Source organism: Chaetomium tenue (genome assembly GCF_020726465.1).
Source record: "Chaetomium tenue strain MPI-SDFR-AT-0079 chromosome Unknown F5144scaffold_2, whole genome shotgun sequence".
NCBI classification, from domain to species: domain Eukaryota; kingdom Fungi; phylum Ascomycota; class Sordariomycetes; order Sordariales; family Chaetomiaceae; genus Chaetomium; species Chaetomium tenue.
Window position 1 is genome coordinate 3306408 of NW_027117330.1, and position 24432 is coordinate 3330839.

The 24432-nt window shown below is 56.1% G+C and overlaps 12 protein-coding genes across 12 annotated transcripts; 7 read left to right on the forward strand and 5 right to left on the reverse strand.

Moving 5' to 3' along the window:
* Positions 1–252: 252 nt before the first annotated feature.
* Positions 253–953, forward strand: F5144DRAFT_125641 (uncharacterized protein). Its single transcript, XM_066782253.1, has 2 exons — positions 253–410; positions 470–953. The coding sequence occupies exon 2, from the start codon at positions 504–506 to the stop codon at positions 897–899; it is 396 nt and encodes a 131-aa protein (XP_066646786.1). The 5' UTR covers positions 253–410; positions 470–503; the 3' UTR covers positions 900–953.
* Positions 954–1243: 290 nt separating this feature from the next.
* On the reverse strand, positions 1244–2511 carry F5144DRAFT_562913 (uncharacterized protein). The gene has a single exon (XM_066788345.1). It carries the CDS (start codon positions 2231–2233, stop codon positions 1472–1474), a length of 762 nt encoding a protein of 253 aa, XP_066646787.1. The 5' UTR covers positions 2234–2511; the 3' UTR covers positions 1244–1471.
* Positions 2512–3049: 538 nt separating this feature from the next.
* On the reverse strand, positions 3050–5733 carry F5144DRAFT_125773 (uncharacterized protein). Its single transcript, XM_066782256.1, has 2 exons — positions 5676–5733; positions 3050–5282 (listed from the first exon to the last, which is right to left on the reverse strand). The coding sequence occupies exon 2, from the start codon at positions 5258–5260 to the stop codon at positions 3143–3145; it is 2118 nt and encodes a 705-aa protein (XP_066646788.1). The 5' UTR covers positions 5261–5282; positions 5676–5733; the 3' UTR covers positions 3050–3142.
* A 480-nt stretch (positions 5734–6213) lies between these two features.
* Positions 6214–8382, forward strand: F5144DRAFT_125785 (uncharacterized protein). The gene is made up of 2 exons (XM_066782257.1): positions 6214–6488; positions 6562–8382. Exons 1-2 carry the CDS (start codon positions 6379–6381, stop codon positions 8063–8065), a joined length of 1614 nt encoding a protein of 537 aa, XP_066646789.1. The 5' UTR covers positions 6214–6378; the 3' UTR covers positions 8066–8382.
* On the reverse strand, positions 8107–9992 carry F5144DRAFT_506330 (SGS domain-containing protein). Its single transcript, XM_066786468.1, has 2 exons — positions 9005–9992; positions 8107–8942 (listed from the first exon to the last, which is right to left on the reverse strand). The coding sequence occupies exons 1-2, from the start codon at positions 9845–9847 to the stop codon at positions 8325–8327; spliced, it is 1461 nt and encodes a 486-aa protein (XP_066646790.1). The 5' UTR covers positions 9848–9992; the 3' UTR covers positions 8107–8324.
* On the forward strand, positions 9993–11218 carry F5144DRAFT_562921 (NO signaling/Golgi transport ligand-binding domain-containing protein). The gene is made up of 2 exons (XM_066788346.1): positions 9993–10540; positions 10614–11218. The coding sequence occupies exons 1-2, from the start codon at positions 10335–10337 to the stop codon at positions 11062–11064; spliced, it is 657 nt and encodes a 218-aa protein (XP_066646791.1). The 5' UTR covers positions 9993–10334; the 3' UTR covers positions 11065–11218.
* Positions 11219–11364: 146 nt separating this feature from the next.
* On the reverse strand, positions 11365–11748 carry F5144DRAFT_483321 (Apc13p protein-domain-containing protein; the record flags this gene model as incomplete). The annotated part of the gene is made up of 1 exon (XM_066785384.1): positions 11365–11748. A coding segment is annotated over one exon (384 nt), but the record flags the coding sequence as incomplete, so codon positions are not given.
* Positions 11749–12190: 442 nt separating this feature from the next.
* On the reverse strand, positions 12191–12982 carry F5144DRAFT_642161 (uncharacterized protein; the record flags this gene model as incomplete). Its single annotated transcript, XM_066792794.1, has 2 exons — positions 12191–12784; positions 12838–12982. The coding sequence occupies 2 exons, from the start codon at positions 12980–12982 to the stop codon at positions 12465–12467; spliced, it is 465 nt and encodes a 154-aa protein (XP_066646793.1). The 3' UTR covers positions 12191–12464.
* Positions 12983–17166: 4184 nt separating this feature from the next.
* Positions 17167–18406, forward strand: F5144DRAFT_125934 (uncharacterized protein). The gene is made up of 2 exons (XM_066782258.1): positions 17167–17201; positions 17312–18406. Exon 2 carries the CDS (start codon positions 17464–17466, stop codon positions 17953–17955), a length of 492 nt encoding a protein of 163 aa, XP_066646794.1. The 5' UTR covers positions 17167–17201; positions 17312–17463; the 3' UTR covers positions 17956–18406.
* A 9-nt stretch (positions 18407–18415) lies between these two features.
* On the forward strand, positions 18416–19352 carry F5144DRAFT_562927 (uncharacterized protein). Its single transcript, XM_066788347.1, has one exon. The coding sequence runs from the start codon at positions 18885–18887 to the stop codon at positions 19110–19112; it is 228 nt and encodes a 75-aa protein (XP_066646795.1). The 5' UTR covers positions 18416–18884; the 3' UTR covers positions 19113–19352.
* Positions 19353–19641: 289 nt separating this feature from the next.
* Positions 19642–20934, forward strand: F5144DRAFT_618821 (uncharacterized protein). Its single transcript, XM_066791942.1, has 6 exons — positions 19642–19684; positions 19744–19814; positions 19872–20083; positions 20145–20226; positions 20291–20579; positions 20635–20934. Exons 1-6 carry the CDS (start codon positions 19651–19653, stop codon positions 20895–20897), a joined length of 951 nt encoding a protein of 316 aa, XP_066646796.1. The 5' UTR covers positions 19642–19650; the 3' UTR covers positions 20898–20934.
* A 144-nt stretch (positions 20935–21078) lies between these two features.
* Positions 21079–23864, forward strand: F5144DRAFT_618823 (uncharacterized protein; the record flags this gene model as incomplete). The annotated part of the gene is made up of 3 exons (XM_066791943.1): positions 21079–21574; positions 21668–23304; positions 23812–23864. The coding sequence occupies exons 1-3, from the start codon at positions 21222–21224 to the stop codon at positions 23862–23864; spliced, it is 2043 nt and encodes a 680-aa protein (XP_066646797.1). The 5' UTR covers positions 21079–21221.
* Positions 23865–24432: the final 568 nt, after the last annotated feature.

The following is a 24432-nucleotide window of genomic DNA, read 5'->3' on the forward strand; positions in this document are numbered from 1 at the left end:
TGAGAGTGCTGAATGGCCGTCCCCAAGGGAGGCCGGGGCGGCCGTGGACGGTGACCCAAGGCGTGTGATAAGAACGGGATAGGTGCGTCCGACGGGCAGGCTGCAGAGGCTCACATGGTCAAGACGCGAACTATGGGGCTCGGCACTCTTATGCGTGATGTGATGCGACGAGAGCCGGGATACACCGGGATAGGGCTTGCTAATGTCACTATAGCACTTTTGGTGGCGCCAGAACGCTGCATTTAATACGTCTCTTCCGCTGGCTACCAATTTTCAAGCCAGTCTAGTCCTAGGGGAAAGTCCCGGTGTTGTTCCTCGTGTCTGAGATTAGCCCCAGGCCCCGACGATAGCACCCCTCGCCAGCCGGAATCCCCCTTGTTGCTCCACCACCTCCTGGGAGTCGCGAAGAGGTAGGAAGTGCTCATGGAGAGGGCCGAAAAACGAAAGAGAAATGTTAACGATGCCGCAGCGCCGCCACGTTCAACTGGCTTGGCACATCAACAATGGCAACCAAAGTCGTCGCCGCCAAGCATCCTTACCCGGACAACAAACCGCCCGTCTACAAGAAGACGCCCAAGATCGATGTGGGCCTCCACACCGAGAACCTTAGCAATGCATACAAGACAACGCGAGACGTGGCCCTCGAGCTCCACAGAGAGCTACAGCCCTATCTCAAGAAGGCGAAAGACCGGGTGTGCGAGCTGGTCCACGAGGTTAACAAGCTCAAGCAGACTGTCAGGGACCTGAAGTTAGAGATAACCGTACTGAGAGAGGAGCTCAGGGTAACCAAGGAGGCCTTGGTGACGGCTAACACCAACACGTTGCATCCCGCTCTCTTGTTGATTGAGGGCGATCCCTACGATTGGTGTAAGAAGGAGGAAGACATCCAACCTTATTAGTTCGCGCTTAGGTGGAATGAAATACTTATGTGACTGTGCAAACTGAACGTGATGTGCTGATGTGAGCGGTCGGACGTTGAGTTCATCGCCAACGGGTAGCGTCTTAACGAAAGGTCCCTAGCTGTAGTGTTTTGGCCGGGCATCCACTTGTTTGTTACCCTGAGTGGTGGTATACCGGTACAGATCTTGTGTTATCTCAGACGGATCTCGACGACTTACACCAGTACTGCGCACGCACGGGAGGCACCTGGTGCAACACTTCATTCCCGCCCTATGCAGCACCATGTGCACACCTTCTACGCTGAAGCGAGGGGTGGTAGGTTATGGGAAAATCCAATCAAGTACTCGAATCGAAAATATGCAAACACGTTTAATGCCGGTTATATCACCAAGCACGTGGAAGACGCAGAGGAGGCCATCTTCAGACACGGAATGTAATCGGCGCAATGCATGCGAAAGAATGACATAGTCCCACACTTCTAAAACCGGCCACTATTTGTCCATTAACATTAACATTACATGCTCGCGATCGTCAAACGTCCACCAGCCTCTTCTCTCTGTCCTCCCTCTCCTCAGAGCAGCCCAACAATCCCAGCAACAACCAGCCCGCCCAAAGCATACCCCGCCGGCGATCCCTGGCCCAACCGCGCCGCCGCCAAAGACGAGTCGGTCGTCGTCGTCGCGGCGCTCGCCGGCCCAGTAGCAGTCCCCGCCGGCTCCGTCGTGCTCGCCGACACACTCTCCAGTCCCGTGGCAGTTCCGCGCGCAGCGGTAGTCGACGCCGCCGCCGCCGCCTCGCTCGACGTCGTGTTGGGCTTGAACGCCGCCAGATTCAGCACCTTGGTCTTGTTGCTGTTGTTCTTCTCGTACTCGAACAGCCGGTAGGACGCCCATGACGGGCCCTCGGACGCGTCCCGCAGCGCCACGCAAGCGTCCATGTTGGCAGACCCTATACACAGCACACCGTCCGCGTCGGTCGTGACGTTGCGGGACCCGCGGCAGCCATTCGTCGTCTGCCAGAACACGGTGGCGACGTTGGTCCAGAAGTCGCCCGACTCCTTCCGGGGCAGGCAGGTGGCGCACGCTTCGATGTAGGGGTACCAGCCGTTGTCGGAGCCGGCGGAAGGGCGGGGTGGGCAGACGCAGTCGCTGACGTTGGTGCGGGTCGGTCCGGGGTTGCTGCGGGCGCACGTGTAGAAGGTCTTGTACAGGTACGGGCAGGCGACGCACTCGTCGAGGACGTTGGGGCCGTCTTTGATACCGTCCTGGGCGGCCGTGGGGGAGGGGAGGAGGGTGAGGGCCGCGAGGGCGAGGGAGAGCACGGAGCGGACCATGGCGGCGGCTTTTCTCTTTTTTTTTTTCTTCTTTGGCCTTGGTTGGTGGTGTAAAAATGGAGAGGGAGGGGGAGACAAGACGGCGTCCGAACTGGAATTGAGGACCAACAGCCGGGGATATATACACTACACTATATCTAGGCACCTTCCCATCCCACGTTACATGACCGAGCCTTTTTTTGGTTCCTTCATTTTAAACCGGCCAAGACTGTCACTTGAGCCGTTTGCCAAGACCAAAAACCCACTCGTAGGATCTTGTGTCTCCCGTGCCCCTGGATAAATTAGGCTTTGGCCTGATATTCGGGTCGTTACGACCAATCATCGAAAGCTTGAAGGAGGAAATTTTAGAGACGCTAACATGCTTTCGACTTTCCCATAATGCACTTAAATTCTTGACCCCTCAACAGTTGCCATTTCCTTCCTCTGGGTCCCAGTCAACCGTGGTTCTCCCTTAAGTAGTTACAGGTGATTCACGGTTGCTACCACACAGGAGCAACCGTAGGGGTAGAGGTAATCTGAACGAATGGTACAATGGAACAAGAGCCCGCAATCACCTCAGCTGGTATGGTATGCACATGCATGACCCCTGAATACGAGCCTGTTTGCCGAGGATTGGGCGAGTACCCGAAAGGAGTCACTGTCCCCGGGCCTTTTGTTGGGGGCCATTCCTACCCAGGGTTCAATCACAACCACATCACAGAAAGTTTAGCCCCCACGAGCTAGAAATGGTGTCCCGATGTAGAATAATCTCAGCCTTTCATATTTGGCTAGGTCGCAGTCACAACTCGAGGTTTGTGTGAAGTGTTAATCAATTCTTCGGGCATATAAACGCCGGCCCCGTTGCCCATGCGGTATTCTTCGTACAGTAACATAATCCCCAACGCCTTCCATGCATCATGCTCTCGTACATCACCGGTTACGGTTTGCTGAGAAGCGCCGAACCATAACCTCTCGAATAGTGTACTTTTTCAACGCCGCCGCGATGCCGCCGCGCTCCATCTCTCCATCAAACACCGTAGGTGGAGGAATATCCACGTAAACAAGCACCAGGCTTTTGAGAACGTGCGAAAGCACTCGGTTCACTCCCATCAGCCACGACCACGACCGCTTCGGCTCTTCATGCTCATGTCCTTCCCAGGCAGCATCCGAAAAAGCAGGCATGACCATGATACCAAACTCGCTGTGGTCGAAGACCGGCCCGCGCTGGTAGATGATCCAGTCTACCCCAAACTTGATACCGTGGCGCGGAACCCAGCCCAACGACCGGAAATGATGGTACACAGCGTAGTTAACGAGGAAGGGGTCGTCTGGCCTGAGACTGGAAGGGGCTGTGCGAGGAGTGAAGTAGGAGTGTGAGCGGAAGAGAGACAGGAGATTCTCAGTAGAAATTGGAGACCTGGTCACAGGATCTACGACCTTCAAGGCGCCGATAGAGAACGCCAAGAAAAAGGCTTCCTCGGGAGCGAGTTGGAAATGCTCCTTGTTCTCAATCTCCGCCGCAGAATCTGGGCCCGGAGTCGAGATCTTCTCAGGAAGAGCGGAAACGGGGCTTTCCTTAGGGAGGGTTTCCTCGGGGACCGTCCCACCGTTTGGGGGCGCGGGGGCAGGGGCAGCGCTTCTCGACTGGGCGCCGGCCGAGCGACCAGGGCTCGGTGGATCGGAATGCAAAAAGGTGGTTGATTCAACCGTGGGCGAGAAGCGGACGCTCTTCCGACGTTTTAGGTCGCCTTCCAAATCCGCAGCCGAGGGGCACAAAACAGGACCATCCGCGGGCAACGATGGAGGCGTGACGGGCGTTTTACCAGTCCCATTCGGGCACACACCATTACTCGACACACCATCGAGTTCTTTGCTGACAGTCAAGGCACTTGCCTTGGTCGCCTGCCCGTTGACGTGGCCATTTACCTTGGGCTGGGTATCGGAGTCTTCCGCATGGCCATTAATGTCGTGCGTTGCCTGCAAAGTCGGTTGACTAGGAGCGGTTTGCCCAATCTCAAAGATGGCGAGCCCGCTGACGGGCCTTGAGACGACGTCCGCGTGCGAGTTCGGAAGTAGGAGTAGTTCCGCTGGGCCAACTGGCGCTTTCACCTCATGGTTGTCCTCGAAAGGTCGACCAAGCCATGGGCCGTTCAGCAGGTCGTTCAGCTTTGGTAACGAGTTTGGGAGGGCGGGCAACTCTGCTGGGCCAACGGGGGGCTTGGGTACCTGACACGTTTGGCGGCCGTCAGGGTTTTGAGGATGGGAAGCCCCGAAAGTGGGCGTCGTCTGCCGCGTAGATTCTTCCTCGTCATCCTCATCTTCCTCGGTTTCTTCATCTTCTTCGGTTTTCTCTTCTTCCTCAGCTTCTTCGGCTTCTTTTAATTCTGCCGCGACGGGGGGGACAGGACCAGGAAGTGCCGAGGGCTCTGCCGCCTTAACAGGTTCGTCTAGCGCCCCGTCAGGGCCGGTTGTTCCGCTGGCAGCAGCTTTGGCGACGGTCTCGGCGAGCCTCTGCTTCTCGAGCGCCTCCAGCTCAACTTTCGCTCTCTCCCACTTGGCAAGGCGACGCTCTTCTCGCCGCAGCTCGGTGCGTGCCTCACTGACGGTCTTGCCTTCCGGCGAGCCCCGTCGTGCCAGCTCTCGCTTCAACCAGTTCGGCTCGCTTCGACTGAGGCTTCCTTTCCCATAGAAGCCTTGCTCCCAGAGAGCACGGATGGAAGATTCGTCTAAAATGTGTACCGAGCGCGTCTCGGGATTCCAGACTCCTATATGCACCACAGACGGCTCTTGGGATGGAGGTCGCAAGACTTGGCTCAACCACGCATAGACAAGGTGCAAAAGCGAGATTGGATTATTCGGATAAAAGGTGGGGAGAGGGAAGGTCCGGATCGGGGCCGGCAGAGCGTAGATCTGGTTCAAGGGTGGCCGAGGAGGTGATGCCTGCTCTGCGGGTGTTAGAGCACTCGGGGCGCTGCCCAGCGAGCCCGTTCCAACGACCTTGGCATCATTGCCGGCAGCAGGTGTGGTGATTGTCGAGGTTTCAGCCATAGCTGTGATGATTCATGTCGGCCTAGCAGTGCGTTTGTTAGTCTCCAACCAGCCAAGGGAAAACCAAACAAGTGCAAGCACGGCGAAGTTATTGCTCAGATACCGTTGTAGTCTATAAATAGAGGGCTTTCATCGAGCGTACACTGAAGCACATTGCTCTAAGCACAGGTATTTAGGTGTCATCATCGCAATTGGGGGAGGAACATCGAGCTGCTCGAGCCCCTCCTCCACCCCTCCATCGTATCGACGGGTAGGTGTGTGGAAGAGACGAGTAGCGATGTCGCTAGTCTTGCGCTTCTCACGACCCAAGACATCCTCGCGCGAGGGCAGAATTGGGCCAACAAGCTTGCCGCGCATGACTCCGAACGAAAGCCATAAAAAAAGAAAGAAAAGCCGAAGGGGCCGACCGACTTACCCAATGACCAAAACTGAACCCAATCAAGGGCAGCAATAGTAATCGAACCCTCCGGCGTACTGATCAAGGTCGCTGGGGATGCGAGGCAGGTTGAGCTGTTGTCCTGAAGCTTCTTCTCACATCTGGGAAGCTTCGAGTTTATGTTGTTTTGGCATGGTGCTCAAGCTTGCCAGAAGCTTGGTGAAAAATAGTGGTGCAGTTTTTTCGCGTCGGCTGCAGATTTTGCAGAGGCCGAAGAAACCGAATGCTGCCTGTTGATTGAGGCACCAGTGGAGCAGGCCTGGAAATCCAGCAGAGTGGATGGGACAGGCGAGTGGGGCCCTTTTTTCGCACCCGCCGTCGAATTTGGTTGGCCTCCAGCGAATTGTGCATCTCCAGTTTCAAACCTCCCAGCAGCAGGCGATGCTCGTCTTATTTTTGTGCATGTCCGACAAAAGCTGAACCTTCCATGGTCGCCAATAGGGAACTAGTCAATCAAGCTGTGTTTTAGGCAATATATGCCCTTGTCCGTAATATTGTGATCTCAAAACCCCTGTGTTCGTTTTAACTTAGTGATGTTTATCTCTTTGGACTGGTCGGACTACTTGTCAGCGACCCACATGGATTTGCGGTCACTCGCGAGTCCCTTTTCTCTGAAATCGCCGAACTTGCCGTCGCGCCAGATTTCTCTGGTCCACCATCCTCTTTTCTCGCTCACACAGCGATGACGGTTGGCAATGATCCGATGTCGATAGCAGTCCAAGGCGCGGCCTTGGTAAGCCTGGTCTGGAGCTGTGCTGTCTTCCTCGTCCAAACCATCGGGATCACCCAACTGTACGATCCTCCCCTATTCCGTCTGTACAGACGTGTTGTCCTGTTACTGACTTTGCCCGCTTTCCCGCTCCAGCCTCCGTAACCACACTCCGACGCGTCCGAAGCCAGTGTCTCCCTCCTTAAAACATGACGAGATCCCGCACATCACGATAATCCGGCCCGTAAAGGGCGTCGAAGTCGGTCTCTACGAGTGCCTGGCCTCGACCTTCCGGCTCGCCTACCCTAAGTCGAAGTTGACCATCCACCTCTGCGTCTCATCCACCGATGATCCGGCCTACCCGCTCCTGCAAAAGGTCGTCGCAGACTTCCCCGGTTTCGACGCAAGGGTGCTGGTCGAGGAGGATGACCCCTTGCTGCATGGGACCGGCGGCCATGTCAACAACCTTGGCCCGAACCCCAAGATCCGCAACATGAGCCGCGCATATCGGGAGGCGAAAGGGGAAATCGTATGGATTGTCGATTGCAATGTCTGGGTCGGGACTGGATCTGCGGGGAGGATGGTGGACAAGCTCTGCGGGTTCCATCCCGACGGCGCGAGAACAACCCCTTACAAGCTAGTGCACCAGCTGCCACTTGTCGTCGACATCGAAGAACCAAAAGCCGCCGAAGAGCTTGGCCTCCTTTCCCACGACACAAAACAGCCGCGTGCGCCCAAAAGCCTGCTCGACCACGGCGGCCGGCTCGAAGAAATGTTCATGTCGACCACGCACGCCAAGTTCTACAGCGCCATCAACACGGTCGGCATCGCGCCCTGCATCGTCGGCAAGAGCAGCATGTTCCGCAAAGCCCACCTCGACACCATGACCGACCCAGCGCAGAACCCCATCCTCCCCGCCTCCGACGCCACCCGCGGGCGCGGGCTCGACTTCTTCTCCTCCTACATCTGCGAGGACCACCTAATCGGCGACCTGACTTGGCGATCATCCCCCACAGACACCACCACAACAACAACCCCGAGAATCGGCAACCACGCGCTCGTATTCGGCGAGGTCGCCATCCAGCCCATGTCCGGCATGTCGGTGGCGGCGTACGTGGCGCGGCGGGTGCGGTGGCTGCGCGTGCGCAAGTGGACGGTGCTGCTGGCGACGCTCGTCGAGCCGGGCATCGAGCCGCTGCTGTGCAGCGTGCACCTGTCCTTTGCGCTGACCACGCTGCCCTGGACGCGCGGCGCGCTGGGCCTCCCGGCCACGTGGGCCGCCATGGCGGCGGTGTGGGCGGCGACGGTCACGGCGTGGATGGTGCTGGATCGGTGGTTTACGAGCAGGATGCGGCGGCTGGAGAGTGTGGAGGTGGATGAGGACACGCCCGCCTTTGCGCGTGGGGCGGGCAGGCAGGGGGCCATCAAGCAGCGGCCGTTTTTGGAGTGGCTGGCGGCTTGGCTGGGGAGGGAGGTGCTGGCGCTGCCCATCTGGACGTGGGCGGTCCTGCTGGGCGCTACGGTGAATTGGAGAGGCAAGCAGTTCCTGGTGCGCATGGACATGAGCGTTGTGGAGGTCGAGGGCAGCCAGCCGCTGGCGTCGGCGCCCTCGGCGGAAGACAGCCGTCCTAATTCTCGTAATAAAGACCGCGTGGACTAGACTAGATGCGGCAACTTAGAAGTATACCCTTAGACGTCCATAATAATACTCGTTGATTAAACTACCTGAACGCCTGCAAGGCTCTACCTGCTTTGCTCCTGGTGACGCCCCTTGGGACACCGCCCCCGAGCGCATGCCAGCGCAGCAACAGCCTTTTCCAACAACGCCTCCAAAGGTGAAAAATTACCGACATATGAAACAAGGAAATTAAGAAATAGACAAAAGCAACCCGAAAAAGACACCCAGTTCCTGCGCAACCTCAGTCCCACTTCTTCGCCTCGACGCCGTCAGGCGGCAACGTCTCCACGGTGCGGGCCTTGACGTCATTCCAATCAGTGCTGAGGGCGGTGCCGTTGCTCTCGATGAAGCTCTTCTGCATGGCCCGCTGCTGCTCAGGAGTGGCGCCCTTGTAAAGCTGCTTGAAGAAGTAGTTGGGATCCCCCTTACTGGCGTCGTCGTCCTCTCCTTCTGCCTCGGAATTGGCCAGCTTGTCCCAGTTCTTGGGGCCAGAGCGGCTGCTCGTCGGGTAGGCGGGGGCAGCCGAGGTAGTGATCTTCGGAGCCGGCTCCGGGATTGCTGGGGACTGGTCTTTCTGTTGGGCCTCGACGACGGGTACAGAGGCTGAATCGCTGGTCACACCCGAAGCACCGTTGGCATCGTTGTTCCATGCGTCTGGGCCAATGGCCTCTTTGCCCCACGAACCCCATTTGATGCCCGGGGCGGCCTTGGCAAGAGTAAGTTCGACTTTCCGCGGGAAGGCGGTGTATCGAGATTTCGAAGGATCGATCTTCCCGTCCAAAGTAAGGGTAGATGTCGCTTCACGGTCACCTGCCTTGACATAGGGAGCCGCGGCGCGGGGAAGTGGTGAAAGCCGTACCTGTAGCTGGTTAGACCCCATTCCGACGGACAACAAGCTGCTAAGGGAACCTCTGAACTAACCTGGGTCTCTGATAACTCCACCTGAAGTTCCTCTTTCTTGACATCCTTCACGTACAGCGTCACGGAAACCTTGTCGTTGCTCTGATAGAAGTCGACCTTGAGCTTGAGCTGTTCGTCGGAGACACTGCCTGGAGTAGGCGCAGGGGGTTTGATCGCCTCCGGCTTCGGCTCCGGTTTGGGCTCCGGCTTGGCGGATTTCGCCTGAGGTTTGACCGGAATCTTGGTGATGGTGATCTTCCGGCCCGGGTGATCCTCTGGCAATTTGTCCAAAGCACCGAGCACCTGACTCCTCCAGGTATATGCGCGCTTCCAATCGTCCTCAAAACCTGTCTTTGCCGAGGACCCTATGCCCCCGTTGCCTCCCATAATACCAGCGAGGATGTTTCCCTTAGAATCGCCGCTCTGGCCTGGTTGGCCGGCCTTATCAGCAACACCGACCTCGTAGGTTACAGTATAGTTGCCATTACCGTCGACCGCTTTCTCAACGCCGTCGTCCTCGCGCGCCGGGCGCCCCTCAGCCAAGAGCATGCACCACTTAGCGCAGCAGTCGGCGTCTGCATGGCGGCCAAGCTTGTAATAGAGAACCGAACGACGGTATTGTGATTCGATCATTTGCTTGCGAGAGTTCCCCGAACCGCGCTCGGCCGCGGTGTGATAGGCCAGCTCAGTGTCATGGAGGGCCGCATCGTAGTTTTTCAGCTGCTGGTGTGCTTGAGCGCGGGCAAGCAGCCAGGCTGGAGAAGTCGACGAGGCGAGAGCTTTGTCGAGGAGTGGTATCGCGGCCGCATAGTCTCTGTTCTGGACAGCTTCGACGCCCTTGTGTCCGAGCGTTGTTGCAGACATGATGATTTAAATCGGATAATGTAGTGATTTTGATGAGTGAATCCGAAGATTTGAAGGTTTTTAAGAAGTTGATGAAGGAGTGTCAAGAAGTGCAAACGGTTGTTGGGTAGGAAAAGATGATGGCGGAAATCAACAGAAGCAACCCGAGCTGCAGCTCACATGGCGCGGCCGGTGGCGAACGTGGCGGGGTAGTTAGCTGATTCTGCCGCTGTTGGAGTCCAGGATCCCTGAGCTTGAACCCAAAAGCAAGTCACCGCTTTCTCTGACAGGCATAGGCCCGTTTCCAGATGCAGTTAGACCAGATCTTTGATTCGGCATGAGTTGAAGCGCCGCTGCAACACCAAAGAATTGACATTCTGCCCAAGACGTCAGCGTCGGACCCTGCCCGACCCGAATTTGAACCGCGTTTGAACCGCGTTTGAGCCGCGCCTTGTACCGTAGAATTAACAACAGAAGCCCAATCCGCCGAATCCCCATAGCAACCACAATGGCGCACCTAGGCCCCGGCAAGACGGCGAGCAGCAAGGAGCAGACAGGCCTGCGCTACCCGTCCAATGGCAAGACCATCTACCACCGGCCACTCAACCGCACCAAGACGGCCGAGCTCAGCCAGTCCAGTTTTGCCTACCTCTTTTCCGAGATGGTGACCTACGCACAGCGGCGGGTAACAGGCATCCAAGAGCTCGAGAAGCGGTACGCTCCGACGCCCCCACGCCCCGCCCTTCCCCTGCGTCATCATCCCAACTAACAACGAACCTCACACCAGCCTCAACGTACAAGGCCACCCGATCGGGCTAAAACTCCTCGACCTGCTGCTGATGCGCGAGCCGCCCCGTACGCAGACACGGCCGCTGACCATCATCGCGCTGCTGCACTTCATCAAGATCAACCTGTGGACGCACCTGTTCGGGCGGCAGGCGGACCGGCTCGAGAAGAGCTCCAACCCGGACACCCCCGACGAGTACATGATTGTCGACAACGAGCCCGTCGTCAACGCCTACATCAGCGTGCCGCGCGAGATGAGCCAGCTCAACTGCGCCGCCTTCGTCGCGGGCATCATCGAGGGCGTGTGCGACGGCGCCATGTTTCCCGCGCGCGTGACCGCGCATAGTGTGGGGGGTAAAGAGGAGGGCGAGATGTGGCCGGGGAAGACGGTGTTTTTGGTCAAGTTCCAGCCGGAGATTTTGGAGCGGGAGGCGTTGCTTGGCAAGTCTTGAATGGGGATGGGGATGGGAGAATACAAGTAGAGGATATATGGGGCGGGTTCTGGCATTGGGTTGGCGTTTGGGGTTCGGGGACAGTCCGTCCGGGTTCTGTGTTCGGCGTGGGCCATTGGGTATCACTTCTAAGGGAAGTCGGCTAGAAATCAGTGTCTGAGAAATGAGTACTCTACGTTAACGCCTTAACAATGCGCTTGTCCATGACCACCCAATATGCCGTCGGCATGCCAACACTGCCAACTAAACGCCCAGCAATGCTCCCAACGCAAAACCAACGAATAACCCGGCACAAACATCTCACCGCGGCAAACCCTGATACTGTCCCCCCCCACCCCCACCCGCACCCGCACCACCACCCCCAGCACCCCCCTTCCTCTTCCCCCCGGCCCCAACCCTCCTCTTCGGCAGCACCCCCACCACCGGCCCGCGCGCCATCAGCTCACTCAGCCCCAAGTCCCGCCACGCGGGCTCGCGGGCGCGCTGCGTGGCCTTTTGCACGCCGTACGCGGCGTGCTGGTCCGGCACCACGTCGTCCTCCTCCTCCGGGTTGACGGGCTGCAGGTCGGGGGGGACAAGCACGTCGTCCTTGGGCAGCCGGTCCTTGCAGAACTCCTCGAAGAGCTCCGCGTGTTGGGAGCGGTGCATGTGCGTGTAGGTAAAGCAGGCGTCTTTGTTCTGGGGGCGGGGGTTAGTGGTGGGTGGGAGGTGTGAGGTGGGGGGGTTTGGGTGGTGAGATGGATGAGATTGGGGGGTTTGTTTGGTTGGTTGGGTGGGGGATTGATGGATTAGTGGGGTGTTTTGGAGGGGCTAAGCACTGACCATCGTAGCGGGAATGGCAGCTCGAGAGAACGAGTCTGGGAGGGTGATGTTTTGAAAGAGCTGGTCGTCGGTTGATGAGGTCGCAGTTAAGCTTTCGCTGGAGCTCAGTGGAATCCGAGACTGTGGAGGCGTCAAGGAACGGCTCGACTCACTGGATCGCGAGCCATTGGCGACCTCCATCTTGGCGCGCTGGGTTGGGTATTTGTGGCGCTTGTGGCTCTGCAAGCACAAGAGGCATGTGACAAGGATTGTTCTTGCTGGAGGAAGTTCTAATTTAACCCTAACCCAGTGCTACTTCCACCACCCTCTCTCCTCTCCTGCTCATCATTTCCACCCAGCACCACCTACATTACAAAACTTCACTTTTGCGGTTACCGATGGGGTTATGGGGTCCATAGTATGTGTGGCTTCTGTCTAGAACATCCTGAGCCATTGAGGTGCCCAACTGCCTAGCCCTGTAGCAGCCACCCTAATGCTGGGTACAGGCAAGAGGTACCTAAGTAGTGTGTCCTCTCTCTCTAGCTAAGCGTAACCTCCGTTCTTCCATGGACTCTTAATCAGCGCGGTTGTGGTATGCTTCAATCGTGGCTGGCCTTGGCTCGGTCACCAGACAGCTCCATGTTCTCCTCGACGACTGTCGCCGTGCCTCCGTCCTTGGCATCGCCATCAGCTCCCGAAAACTCCAGCTCCATGACATACTTGTCGGTTTCATAGAACCCCCATTGCCTGTAGAGAACGCAGGGGTTGATGATGTAATTATTCATCATAACCGCCAGCGTATCCTGGTTGACTGCGGTCGGAGAACCAGACTTGTTGCTCAGTGTGCCCATGCAGTTGCCATGAGTGATCCTGAAGGCATGATTTCCCTGAACGGTAATGTAGCCTGTGGGGTCACAGCCTGTTCAAATTGTTAGATACGATGTCAGTCGAAGAGGTACTGGGGATACTCACGATTGAAGGCATTGATGACTTGGCGGCAATCGTCTACAACAGGGGCCATCTGCATAACGAAGCAGCCCGTGTTAAATTGCTCTGACAGGGGTCCGCAAAAGACTCCTTGGAGAAACAAACCGAGAAACAGAACGATGAAAATCATTCTGGAATAAGGCAATGTGATAATGTTTTCAGTGGTTGTTTGTTTGCTGTCGTATTGTTGCACAGGTAGTGTCTGGTAGGGAGTCGAAGTAAGTTGTGTAAATTGAAAGAAGTGCTCATGATGGAAAGGTATGCCATAATTTATAGGACTTCTAGCTGGGGAAGAGTTGGCCACAAGTGAATCGTGGCAAGAGGCCCAGTGCTGGTGAATCTGCATCAAGTGAATCTGTGGCACTCAGGAGGGCGAACATACCTATGTTGTTCGAAGTTGTGAATACCCCATCATCCAATAGCTGGTTGTGGATTTTCGACTGAATTGCTGCAAGACCTAACTCTGTCTCTACACTGTATTTATTATTCAACGCTTTCATTGTCACCAGGCAGTTGTGGCGGCAACGCGAAACCTGGCACATCGTCCCCGAGTCAGGAAGAGAACTTGGAACTCAACACATCATCTCTTGAAACGGACCAGCGTTCTCAACCATCCTGCTTCCACGGTGTGAAACCAAAGCAGAGCCCGAAATATCTTGTTTCAATGTGACGGCCAGAAAGTGGCAACAGCAAATTGCACCTTCTTACATACAACCGGTTAAACCAATCCCAACCGAATGGACTTTAAACTTCTAGTAGCTCGCCACTTGCTAACCAATTCTATGGTTCGACCTTGCAAGCAAACAGAGGCGGGAATAGTTCGAAAGTGCCACAAGCAGGGCTGGTCCAATTTACAATTTTCCTTCTCGGTCTGAACGGTTTTCCTTCTCATTCTCAACCCAGAAAACATCACGAGCTTCCTTCAACTTCGTTCCCTGCTCCGAATTCAACATTACGGTATCTACCGCCATCAGACGGATGGCAGCTTACAGGATGGGCCCCAATGCGGGTCGAGCAATTGGAAATTCACAGCGTTGAATGGCATCAGACGTACATAACGGGTAACAGGCAGCAACTTGAACAATGCCAGTCGGTCGAGTTGAGGTCACTGGGTCCCTGATGGGTAAGCTGCTTTATCGTGCTGAATTATCTTACCTAATTGAAACTCTCGTAGGTAGTGTGATGGCTGCCGTTATGCCCCGGACATTGTGATTCGATCCCAGGGCAGACGCGACTACGAAGACATTCACAGATCGCCACTTGGACTTCCAGGACTCGCACTTGAAGTCCAAGACACATTCTCTTACTGTGCACTTCCGTGGATCCGCCGCAGTGACATCCCTTGCATTCAGCCCAATGCGAGGCAATCACCATATCGTCACTCACCTACAGCGCACATCAGTACGCCTTCCTCGACTTCTCAACCGATTCCAACCCGCATGACGGTGCGATATCACAACCCTTCCGCCATCTTTCGGATGATCCTCGTCACACCAACACCCTAAAACCGATAACCCCGTTGCCTGATAAATCCGGACGGGCGGGGTCTGAAACACCTGGGCTGTTCATGTGCTTGCTAGTCTGAATCCCTCCCCGCTAAGACAGAGCTTCTGGCTCCATGATGTCTTGCGTTCTCACGTTGTTCGGCTGCTTACTTCACAGTAACTACATACCCAGTTAGTCGCCCTTGGTATCACGCCGCTAGCGCGCCACCCCGAAGCGCCTCGGCCCCGAACCCCTCTGGTTATTGGTAATGGCGCGCCGGTGCCATGGAACCAGTCCGTCCGTTGTGCCGGGGCTTGCGGGGTGGGACATCTTGGAGAGCATATGCCGGCGTGGCGGTTGGGGATGGGAGATTAAGACGCACACGGTGTTCTGTCGGTGACACAATACTACCCCGCCTTTGATCTGCCCTGCGGGGCTCGAGACAATTATCAATTGACCGAAACGGTGCACAACATCGTGATCTTCGATAATGCCATATCGATCAGCTGGTTGGCGAAGCACAATCTTAACCAATCCGGCGCCAATAATGACTGCAGTACTCAGCCAAACCCATCTCAAAGAAGGCAAAATACCGGACCAGCGGCGCTTCGCACCATTATTTGGGTCTTCAAGTTGATCATGTTCAACAACGACGAGTCAACGAAGAGGGGTTCTCTCAAAGTCCTAGCAAGGGAGGTTGTGGGTTGTGGGGTCCAGTCGTCCACCAATGAATCCCCCCTGACAGCACTCACGTAGCCAAGAACTGAATTGAGACTTCAGCCCCTGACACCGCTGGCCGAAGAGGGCCAACGCCGACAAAGAAACAGCCGATGGACGGACTTGGCAGTCTGAGACACGAAATATCGCGCAGAACAAACTGTGGAGGACGCGGAGACGGAGGCAGGACAGCACCCGGCGCACATGCTTTGAGACACAGGCAGGCCCTGCGCCCAGATACACAGTAGATGGACATGCGTTGGACGACTCCGCCTAACTAGAGGGGTAGGCTTTTTCGGAATGCACTCCGGCACCAGTTGGTGCGGTGCAGGATTGCCCCAGCTGAGGGCGGCGCAACCCAGCCGAGCGGAGCTGCGAAAGGGGACGGGACAGATTCGGTGCGCTTGCGCTCCTTTCCCCGCCATTGCTGGCAGGGGGTTCTAGACTTCTGAGAGAAAACGACCCCGCAGGGTTGGGGAGTTAAACCGAATAGGCCAATGGTGCGGACGGCGGGATGCAACGTGGTTCGGTGTTGGAGCTGGCTTTTTACACTACACAAATATTGATGCGCGCCGCGTGCTGCGTGCATGGTGGCGAGTCGGGAGGAGAAGGCTCGAGGGAATATCGATTGATAGTAATTAGTGGCGGATAAAAGCCGCGACAGCCATGATACGGGAGTAATGGGTGAGGCGATAAATACTATGCTATGGCGGGCGGGTTGGCTTGCGACGGTTCATTTCCATCTTGTCGATTTGTGTTGGACCGTTGGTTGTCGGGACGGGACGTTGAACGAACAGGGGCCCAGGCAACGGGGTGCCGAGGAAAAAGCTGGTTGTCAGCATCTCAGACGATCAGCATTGGATGCTCGGCGCACGACACCGAAAGAATCGGGGATTTTGGCGTCGAACAAAAATAAACAAGCGCAGTCCCCCTTGATGTGTGCTGTGAGTCTGTGACGGTCAGGGTATGTATGGGGGGCCGGGAATTGATCCGACGAGCCCACAACTCTGAAGTCGCCTCAGCGTTCCAATCGCGTGCGCTTCAATGGACCTGCAGAAGCGCACCAGCGCGCCGGATGTGCAACCACGCGGCGTGGAGGGTGGGATGCAGCCGCTCACCCGGTGAGAAACCTGGGACCTGGCGCCGGGGCAGAAAGTCCAGAGATAGGTACGGCCCGTTGTGAGGCTGAGTTAAAACTGGCCGCTATTGAAATGCGCGTATCAATTCGAAACGAGCCCGCGGAAGAAGAGGCCGATTCATTCGGTATGATTGCCGAAGAGGCCACCGGAGAAGGGGCCCGTCTGGCCTGCGTTGGGTGCTGTGTTGGGTTCCGACGAACAACGGGCCGACAGCGTAGTTGTACTCATCTGTGACCCCTCTTCGCGGCCTAGTCTGTTGATCCTGTTGATATTCGCATCATCGGCGCGTCGAGATTTCCTATGCTTGATTGGCGACAGAGAGAGTGAGGTCTGTCTTGGACTCAAAACCGTGGATGCAGCCGTGGCCGTGTGCTGGGCTCTTTTGATGCGCCGACGATCTTCCTTGGCTCTTTTGGTTTTCGGTGCGAAAAGGAGAGTCCCATTCGCGCAGCTGGGCAAGCTCGGAGGAAGCCAATCAAGGTTCTGCTCTATGGCCAGGAACAGTAAGTGGGGCCCACGCTAGCCGACAAGGTTGCAGGTCAGGGGCGAGCATGGGAGTGATGTGGACCACAATTGATGCAGCTCCCAACCGAATCGTGGGCCGGATTGGCTGCGCCTCTGGGTCCCCACAACCTTGATTTCAAGGTACGTACCAGGGTCAGTGGTGTTCCCATTTCCCATTTCTCTTGCCAATTCATCTGCCAGGCCCTCCCTCCCTTTTCGTGGTCCAACTCGCCTCGACTCACCGCTCCCTCTTCGTGGTGGAACGATACAGAAGGTGCCGATCGTTAACGATAACCTCTTTGCGCTTGCGGTGTACCGAATCGTCTCGAACCCCCGCCGATAATCGATTTGCCCGTCATTCCTTTCGTATCGAGTGCGCCCGTCTCCTGCTGGGAAGGGGTCACGGACCCGCCTGTTTCTCTTCGTCCGTTGTACGCAGCTGTTGTCCGCGCGTCGCTTCCGCTGTTTGAGGCGCACAGCGAACAAGTTTTGCTATCATTGATGGTCAGTTCGTCCCATCCTCCTGCTACGGACGCCATTGTCCCTGCCCAACGTGACCGAACATGCATGTTGTTCTGTCCGACTTTATCTTACCCAAGACTAACAACTCCCAGCTTCGATTGTGACAGAAGCTCTGCCATTTTAAATACGCAATACCGAGTTCAATTATTCGCTCTCGCACCAAGACGAAAATCGCACATATAGTCATCTGTTGATGATATAATTACCTACCGACGACATTATCACACCACACAATCTCGCCACCATGTCTTCAGGCGACGCCCTCGACCCGGCTAACAAGCCGGGCCTCACCGTCGAGACCACAACCACCACCCTCAAACACAAACCCTCGCAAGAAACGCTCCAACCATTCCCTACACTGGAAGAAAAGGACTCGGCATACCCGCGACCGTCCGATCTATCGACCCCCGCCACCGCACGCGCGAACCCCTTCGACACCGATATCGAGGCGATGCACGTCATCACACAGGACTCTAGCAGGAAGTCGGCCGAATGCACCAAGGGGGGGACGGATTGCCATGCCTGGCCTGGGCAAGACCATTGGAAAAAGAAGGCCAAGGCAGCCAGGAAGAACAAGCACAGCTGCAACTGCCTCGCAAGCATGAGCAAGCGCAACCGCATCACCGTCAAGATCCTCATCATCATCCTCATCGTCGGCATCGCCGTCGCCGTCGGCTTTGGCGTCAGCAAGCCGCTCGGCGCGGGCATTTGGCGCAGCGAGACGCAGAATAGCTGAGCGTTTCGTCTCGACCTAGGGCCCGAGAGTTGGATTTCCCTCCCTTTGCCTACCGCGAGTCATCCTGTTGGCACGACTACCCCACCAACCGGTTTCCTTTGTCCTCGGCGGACTTCTTCAGCACGGCGTTCCACATCAACAACAATTCTTGGGCGATTCTATCGCAGGTCTTTGCATCCACGGGACAACATCACCCCCAGGGTGCCACCGTCATCGGCCAACTTTTTTTCTCGCATAGCCTTCTGGCCTTGGTTTTTCTACGGCGCGCAGTTTCGGCGTTCTATTGCCTTTCTCTTTTCATTGGGTTGCGAAGCATTTGCATGGAGTTCTGGGGGGGTTCACGTCACGACACCACGGCAAACTTTTGGTTTCGTTGGAGGCCGTCGGGCAGCAGCAGGCAGAAGAGGCGGGATTCAGGTGCATAGATACATAATAATCACATGCCAGGGATGGGCGATTATGGGGTATTGTCGAGAGTATAGTACGGGGGGGAGAGACACTAGGGGCTTTTTTGTGCAACTTTCTTGTTGAAGTTTACTCATCGCGCGGCGGGCCTGCCAGCGCAAGGCGGTGGCGCTGTGCTGTGTTAGGTTGCCCGGTACGACGTAGTGCCAGACGATGAAATTCAGACTTGTTTTGGGGCGGTGGCAGGGTTGCCGTCCGTCGTACCATTTGGATGTTGTCTTTTTTGGTTGCTATGTGCGTGTTTGTCTCGGGTACTGAGTTGTGGTGGTCCACTGAGTTGGTGTCCATTGGTGCGGTGCCTGGAATGTGTCACAGTTTTAAGACATGTTCACGAACGTCGGTGTGAGATGGACCAGTCCGGGCTTGGTGGGTTCTTTCGGCCGTATCCGAATACAACAACGGACCACATCGCCACCGCCCATGACACCATCCCATTTCTGTTGATGGGATACTGAGTACTCTCAATGCCGGAGCAACCTTTTCTTCTTTTGTTCGTTAACCGGGCACTCAGTTCGGAGGTACTTAGTTTACGGTCTTGTGAACCGAGACGGGGATACAAAGTAAGGTACACACAGACCGCGGAGATACGTGTCTCGAGAGGAGTTCACGGCTGGTCGGGCGGGCTGAACGACTTCCACAGGCACATGGTGTCCAAATGGACAACAGGGAAACTCAAGGGGTTCAATTTGTGAGCGTTCAGATGAGCTACTGTGGCAATGTTCCGGCTGTGGGCGAGGCGTTGGCTACCTTTACCTCCGTCTTTCACAGCAAAGGCGATGCCGGCGGAGAGCAGAGGGGACATGATGATCTCTCTTGGGACCTTGTGCCAACCGACAGGAGGAGTGACAAACTAGCAGAGTGATATAGAGGAAGCATCGTATATTAGACCGCAAACATGCGCCCATAACACCTTTGTTTAGCAAAAAAATTTGAGATAGACTATTAAGTTAACGAAACCTCATATCCTTTGGGTCCAGGTCGAAGGCCTTGAGTTGCTTGCTCCGCCGAGGCTCGGTCGAAGCAGCATGGTAGACTCTTAGCCTCAGGGTTTGGAGTTTGGCGAAGGATTGACATGTCTGTTTATTCCGCCGAGGTTCGGTTGAAATAATGCATAGAGCACCCTTCGCTCGGGTATAAGTAACGATGCAGGGCCGTTGATTTTGAACGTTTTCCCTCCACCAACAATCCGAACGCCCACTCCGTATTCATTGCCCCTCGTATCTAGACAAAATGGTCAAGCTTGTGGTTGCCGGCGGCTCTGGCAGTGAGTTGTTTCCCTGTTAACAATCTCGGTCACGGGGCACTAACATGTCATTTTTGTAGACCTTGGCCAAGAGATCATCGACGTGCTTGCCGCAACGAAAAAGCATGAAATTTTGCTCTTGTCTCGAAAGGTTCGGGTTCTCCCAACATGTTCCATACGGAAGTCACTGACTTAAACTGGCCTGTAGGATGCTCCCGCAGAGAAGCTTGCACCTGGTGTGACCTGGGTTAAGACCAACTACGAGGATGCAAAACAGCTTGACGAGATCATGAGGGGAGCCCACACGGTTCTTTCGTTCATCACGGCGCATATGGATCCCGGCAGTGTGGCACAGAAAGGCCTGATCGACGCGGCCGTTCGGGCTGGTGTGAAACGCTTTGCGCCGAGTGAATGGGCCTCGTATGTTGTATTATTACCACAGCCTCTTGCAACGCTTGCTAACTCGGGTCGGAACTCGTAGGTCCAAATTCGACCACATGCCATGGAACGATGGCAAAGGTGTGATCCGCGAGTACCTCAAGGAGTTGAACAAGAACAAGAAGGCAGGTTTTCTCAATGATGGCAACCAAGCTCCGTTCAAAAGTGCTGATGCTTTACCGAGAATAGGTCCTCGAGTACTCCCTCTTCATGCCCGGACTATTCACCAACTACCTCACCCACCCGTACAAATCGACCAAGCACATCCACCCGATGCAGACGCCTTTCGACTTTGTCAATTGCCGACTTCTCATGGTGGACAGCGACGACTTCTGTATTACCCTTACCACGGTCACGGACATTGCCAAGGTTGTAGTCAAAGCCGTCGAGTACGAAGGCGAGTGGCCGGTTGTTGGGGGCATCAGGGGGGACGACCTGACGATGGAGGAGGTCATCAAGATGGGCGAGAGAATTCGCGGTTAGTTTATTGAGACTACCTTGTTTATTGTCGATTTCTAACTTGAAATTGCTAGGGGGAACATTCAACGTCGAGAGAATGAAGGCAGATGACCTCAAAGCTGGAAGGGTGAAGTCGACTTGGCTCCCCACGCCTGACCATCCGTCTTTTACGCCGGAGCAAGTCACCGAGTTTACGGAGTATATGACGGCCGGGATACTGCTTGGCATCTCGGCCGGCGCCTTGAGTGTTTCAGATGAGTGGAATCAGCTGTTGCCGGACTACAGGTTCACCAAAGCGGAGGAATTTCTGGCTGAGTTTTGGCGTGGTAAGCCGTAGGGGGCGTGAAGGATCCTCGAGTAAGGGTGTGGCGCTGTTGAACTTATCAGGGGCATGTTTTTGATAGGCCTAAATTCAACATATCAGCATGCCACTGTCCAAGCAGCTGGAGCCAGGCTAGATGCTGACTAACACGGGGTTCGTGACTTCGTCCGCCGAGGCTCGGCGGAATCCTTCCAACCCTCTTCCTCACGCCATTCCCGAATCCATGTCTAGCGGTGAGCTTTACCGTGCTGCAACCCCTTTGTCGCCGACCCACATACATGTGTGATTTGTCTGCGACTTTCACCATCATTGCCCAAATAATGTGCATCTGAGCCGCAGATGGCGGGAATAACCTCTCATACCCACGATGAACTACCCGACTCCCTTTTGGCAGAACATGAAGCCGAACGGCCAAGGAAGAAGGTCCGGAAAGGAACCAGGAGCTGCTGGGAGTGTAAACGGCGAAAGGTCCGGTGCGTGTTTGCAGCGCCCGAGGATACTATCTGCAACCCCTGTAAGCGCCGCGGGATGGCATGTGTGAGCCAGGAGTTGCCTGATGTTCCACAACCTGCAATCCCTAGCATCAACAGCAACCAAGTCGAACTCCATGACAGGCTGGGTCGGATGGAAGCATTGGTCAAAACGCTAGTTGAGCAGATGACCCGAGATACTGTCAACGGGCCCCCTGAACTGTTTCTGGGAGATGAGTTATTTGATTTTGGGCCCACGTCTCATACGGGCATCTTCAGGAGAGAAGGCCTAACCAGCCCAATGCCGCTCTCAAGGCCACTCACACCAACCACATCCATTACATGGGCGTCTGATAGACGAGTGGCGGCTAGCACCAAGCTCGGGGATCTCTCTCAGAGACTCGCAGAAGCATGGCCCAGTCAACGCGAGCTTGATTACCTTCTACGTGATCAGACCGAGTCCTCCGAGTCTCTTGTCCTCAAAGCATCGGGCATGCCGTATGCTGGTTCCGCATCAGTGCGAGATATACTACGGATACCGCCGCCCGGATCCCACCCCGTCCTTGTTGCTCGGAAACTCCTACTTCTCGGGATATTCTTACAGGGAACAATGGCCGGGACATCCCCTGGGAATGCCGCCAGTTGCTGCAATCTCATGGCTCGGGCTATCGAGGCAGCTAGGCTTGTAACTGGCAATGATGAGCTCGCCAACTCGATCGAGGGGATAGAGTGTATCATGATGGAGAGTCTATATCACGATCTTACCGGTAACCTCCGCCGTGCATGGGTTGCCATTCGCCGGGCAATAGCCATGGCACAGATGATGGGCCTACACCGAGGAACCGACGTAGACACTCGGTCGCCCGAGATATCTGGTCCCGAGTCTAGAGCTTTCATTGACCCACAAAACCTATGGCTCCGCCTACTCCAAGCGGACCGCTACACCTCACTGATGCTAGACCTACCCCAGAGTTCGCTCGACGATGTCTTCGCAAGCCCGGTGGCGCTCGAGCATTGCACCTCCCTGGATAAGATGCGGCGGCTCGACTGCCTCGCGGCGGGCCGAATCCTGCAACGCACGCCCGCCGACATCAACAACTACACCACCACCCGCGAGATCGACGCACTCCTACAGACAGCAGCAGCAGCGATGCCACCACAGTGGTGGCTCACCCCCGACTTCCTCTCCTCCTCCCTCACCAACCCCTCCACCCCCACCACCGCCATCACCACCGGCACCATCCTCATGGACCAATTCGTCCACTTCCACCTCGTCGCCCGCCTCCACCTCCCCTACCTCCTCCATCCCCCCATCACAACCACCACCACCACCACAACTACCACTACCCTGCAGCAACACGACCACACCTACAGCCACCTCACCACCACCTCCGCCACCCGCGAGATGCTCACCCGCTTCCTCGCCTTCCGCGCCCTGAGCCCCACAGCACCCTACTGCCGCGGCATGGATTTCTTCGCCTTCATTGCCAGCGCCACGCTGTGTGTTGCGCACATCGAGGGCTGGCAGCAGCGGCGGCGGCGGTGCGACCGTGAGCATGCTAGTGATGATGCGGGAGGGGGAGGGGTGAACTATCAGCTGCTGGCGCATCATCGGATGAGTGACCGGGGGTTGGTTGAGCGCGCGTTGGGGTGTTTTCGAAGGCTTGTTGGGGTTGGGTATGGGGGTGGTGGTGATGGGGATGGGGATGTGGTGGCGGTGGAGGGGATGGTGGATGTGTTGGGACGGTTGTTGGGGATGGAGGAGGATGCGGCGGGGGGAGGGGGGGTTTATAGGGTTCGGTCGTGGCCGGCGGCTGCTGGAGGGGCTACAGGTGGTGGTGGGCGTGCTGGTCTTGGGGTGGGGGAAGGGGAGCGGATGGTGAGGTTGGTGATTCCGCATTTTGGGGTGGTGGTGGTTGAGCGGGTGGAGGATGAGGGGGTGGTTGGGTTGGGTGAGGTGGTGGGTGGTGATGATGGGGAGTGGGCGGCGTTGGGTGGTGTGGATGGGGGGTTTGAGGGTGTCTTGGATGGGCTGAGCGGAGGGGAGGGTGTATTCGGTGAAGAGCAGTGGGCAGAATGGGTTGGGAATGGGGGTTCTTGAAGTTCTAAGGCGTGCCGCTTCGAAAGGGGCAGGTGATTCATAGAGGTACTTAGTAGGTAGGTAGATAATTTGCCATACATGCACAAGCAAGCGAGGTGGCATGTAAGAATCCTACTGTCACTTACAAAGTTACAGACTGTAGCCCCAGCTTGAATGCTGAATACCCTACCTCAGCACTAGACAGTTCTACGACTACTGTTTTTTCGTGGCATATGTCTTTGAGGTAGCCCAATTCGTCATTTGCACCGCCAACCCTCTTTCTGTTACAGCGCACATGCTGACATGGCAGAATCCAAGCCTCACCTGAAACACAACCAATGTCGCTTCTTCGCTGACGGCACGGGGTCCCGCTGCCAAGTCGGACAGAGAACAAACTTGACAAATCTGGGTTTAGTGAACTCGTACCCCTGACAGTCCGAGGCTTCCAACTGAGATCCTTCAAGTTCCGAACCCCTTCCAGTGATCCAAGATGGGCACCATCTCTCTCACCATCGCTTTTACCAACACTTGCGGTGCAACAGGAGGAGACTACCAGCCAACCATAACATAATTAGGGAAAATTCCAAACATCCAACCCGATCTGCTCAACAAGCGGGCTGGAACCGAAAGCAGAGCTGAGCCTCAGCCGCACTTGAGCTTACTGGTTTGGTCTTTTGGAGCGTCCGGCAAGTGTGGTGATCTGGCACAGACAGAAAACGGCAACCTCAAAGAAGCTGACCTCACTGCGTATTTCGACGTCATTGAAGTCGGCCAGTCGCTTCTCATCGGTGTGTACGAGCCACATTTGGATACTCACAACCGACATTAATCAAATGATAGCAAGGGACCAGGCATTCAGCAGTGCCCCAAGCAGTGCCCCAAGCATCTAGCATTGCCCCTATAGTCTCAGCCGCACTACCATTCTTTCTCACAAGCACACAAACGCAAAGATGGGCGCCACAGACGACGGGCACGAGATGGCGATGCCCGACATCCCCAT

Bases quoted from the DNA above. Each gene is read 5' to 3' on its own strand.
- F5144DRAFT_562913 (XM_066788345.1), bottom strand. From the start codon at position 2,233: ATGGTCCGCTCCGTGCTCTCCCTCGCCCTCGCGGCCCTCACCCTCCTC.
- F5144DRAFT_125773 (XM_066782256.1), bottom strand. From the start codon at position 5,260: ATGGCTGAAACCTCGACAATCACCACACCTGCTGCCGGCAATGATGCC.
- F5144DRAFT_125785 (XM_066782257.1), top strand. From the start codon at position 6,379: ATGACGGTTGGCAATGATCCGATGTCGATAGCAGTCCAAGGCGCGGCC. The intron at 6,489-6,561 runs GTACGATCCTCC...TTCCCGCTCCAG, and splicing joins ACCATCGGGATCACCCAACT to CCTCCGTAACCACACTCCGA.
- F5144DRAFT_506330 (XM_066786468.1), bottom strand. From the start codon at position 9,847: ATGTCTGCAACAACGCTCGGACACAAGGGCGTCGAAGCTGTCCAGAAC. The intron at 8,943-9,004 runs GTTAGTTCAGAG...AACCAGCTACAG, and splicing joins TGGAGTTATCAGAGACCCAG to GTACGGCTTTCACCACTTCC.
- F5144DRAFT_125641 (XM_066782253.1), top strand. From the start codon at position 504: ATGGCAACCAAAGTCGTCGCCGCCAAGCATCCTTACCCGGACAACAAA.
- F5144DRAFT_562927 (XM_066788347.1), top strand. From the start codon at position 18,885: ATGCCGGAGCAACCTTTTCTTCTTTTGTTCGTTAACCGGGCACTCAGT.
- F5144DRAFT_562921 (XM_066788346.1), top strand. From the start codon at position 10,335: ATGGCGCACCTAGGCCCCGGCAAGACGGCGAGCAGCAAGGAGCAGACA. The intron at 10,541-10,613 runs GTACGCTCCGAC...ACCTCACACCAG, and splicing joins ATCCAAGAGCTCGAGAAGCG to CCTCAACGTACAAGGCCACC.
- F5144DRAFT_618821 (XM_066791942.1), top strand. From the start codon at position 19,651: ATGGTCAAGCTTGTGGTTGCCGGCGGCTCTGGCA. The intron at 19,685-19,743 runs GTGAGTTGTTTC...TCATTTTTGTAG, and splicing joins GGTTGCCGGCGGCTCTGGCA to ACCTTGGCCAAGAGATCATC. The intron at 19,815-19,871 runs GTTCGGGTTCTC...ACTGGCCTGTAG, and splicing joins TTTTGCTCTTGTCTCGAAAG to GATGCTCCCGCAGAGAAGCT.
- F5144DRAFT_125934 (XM_066782258.1), top strand. From the start codon at position 17,464: ATGTCTTCAGGCGACGCCCTCGACCCGGCTAACAAGCCGGGCCTCACC.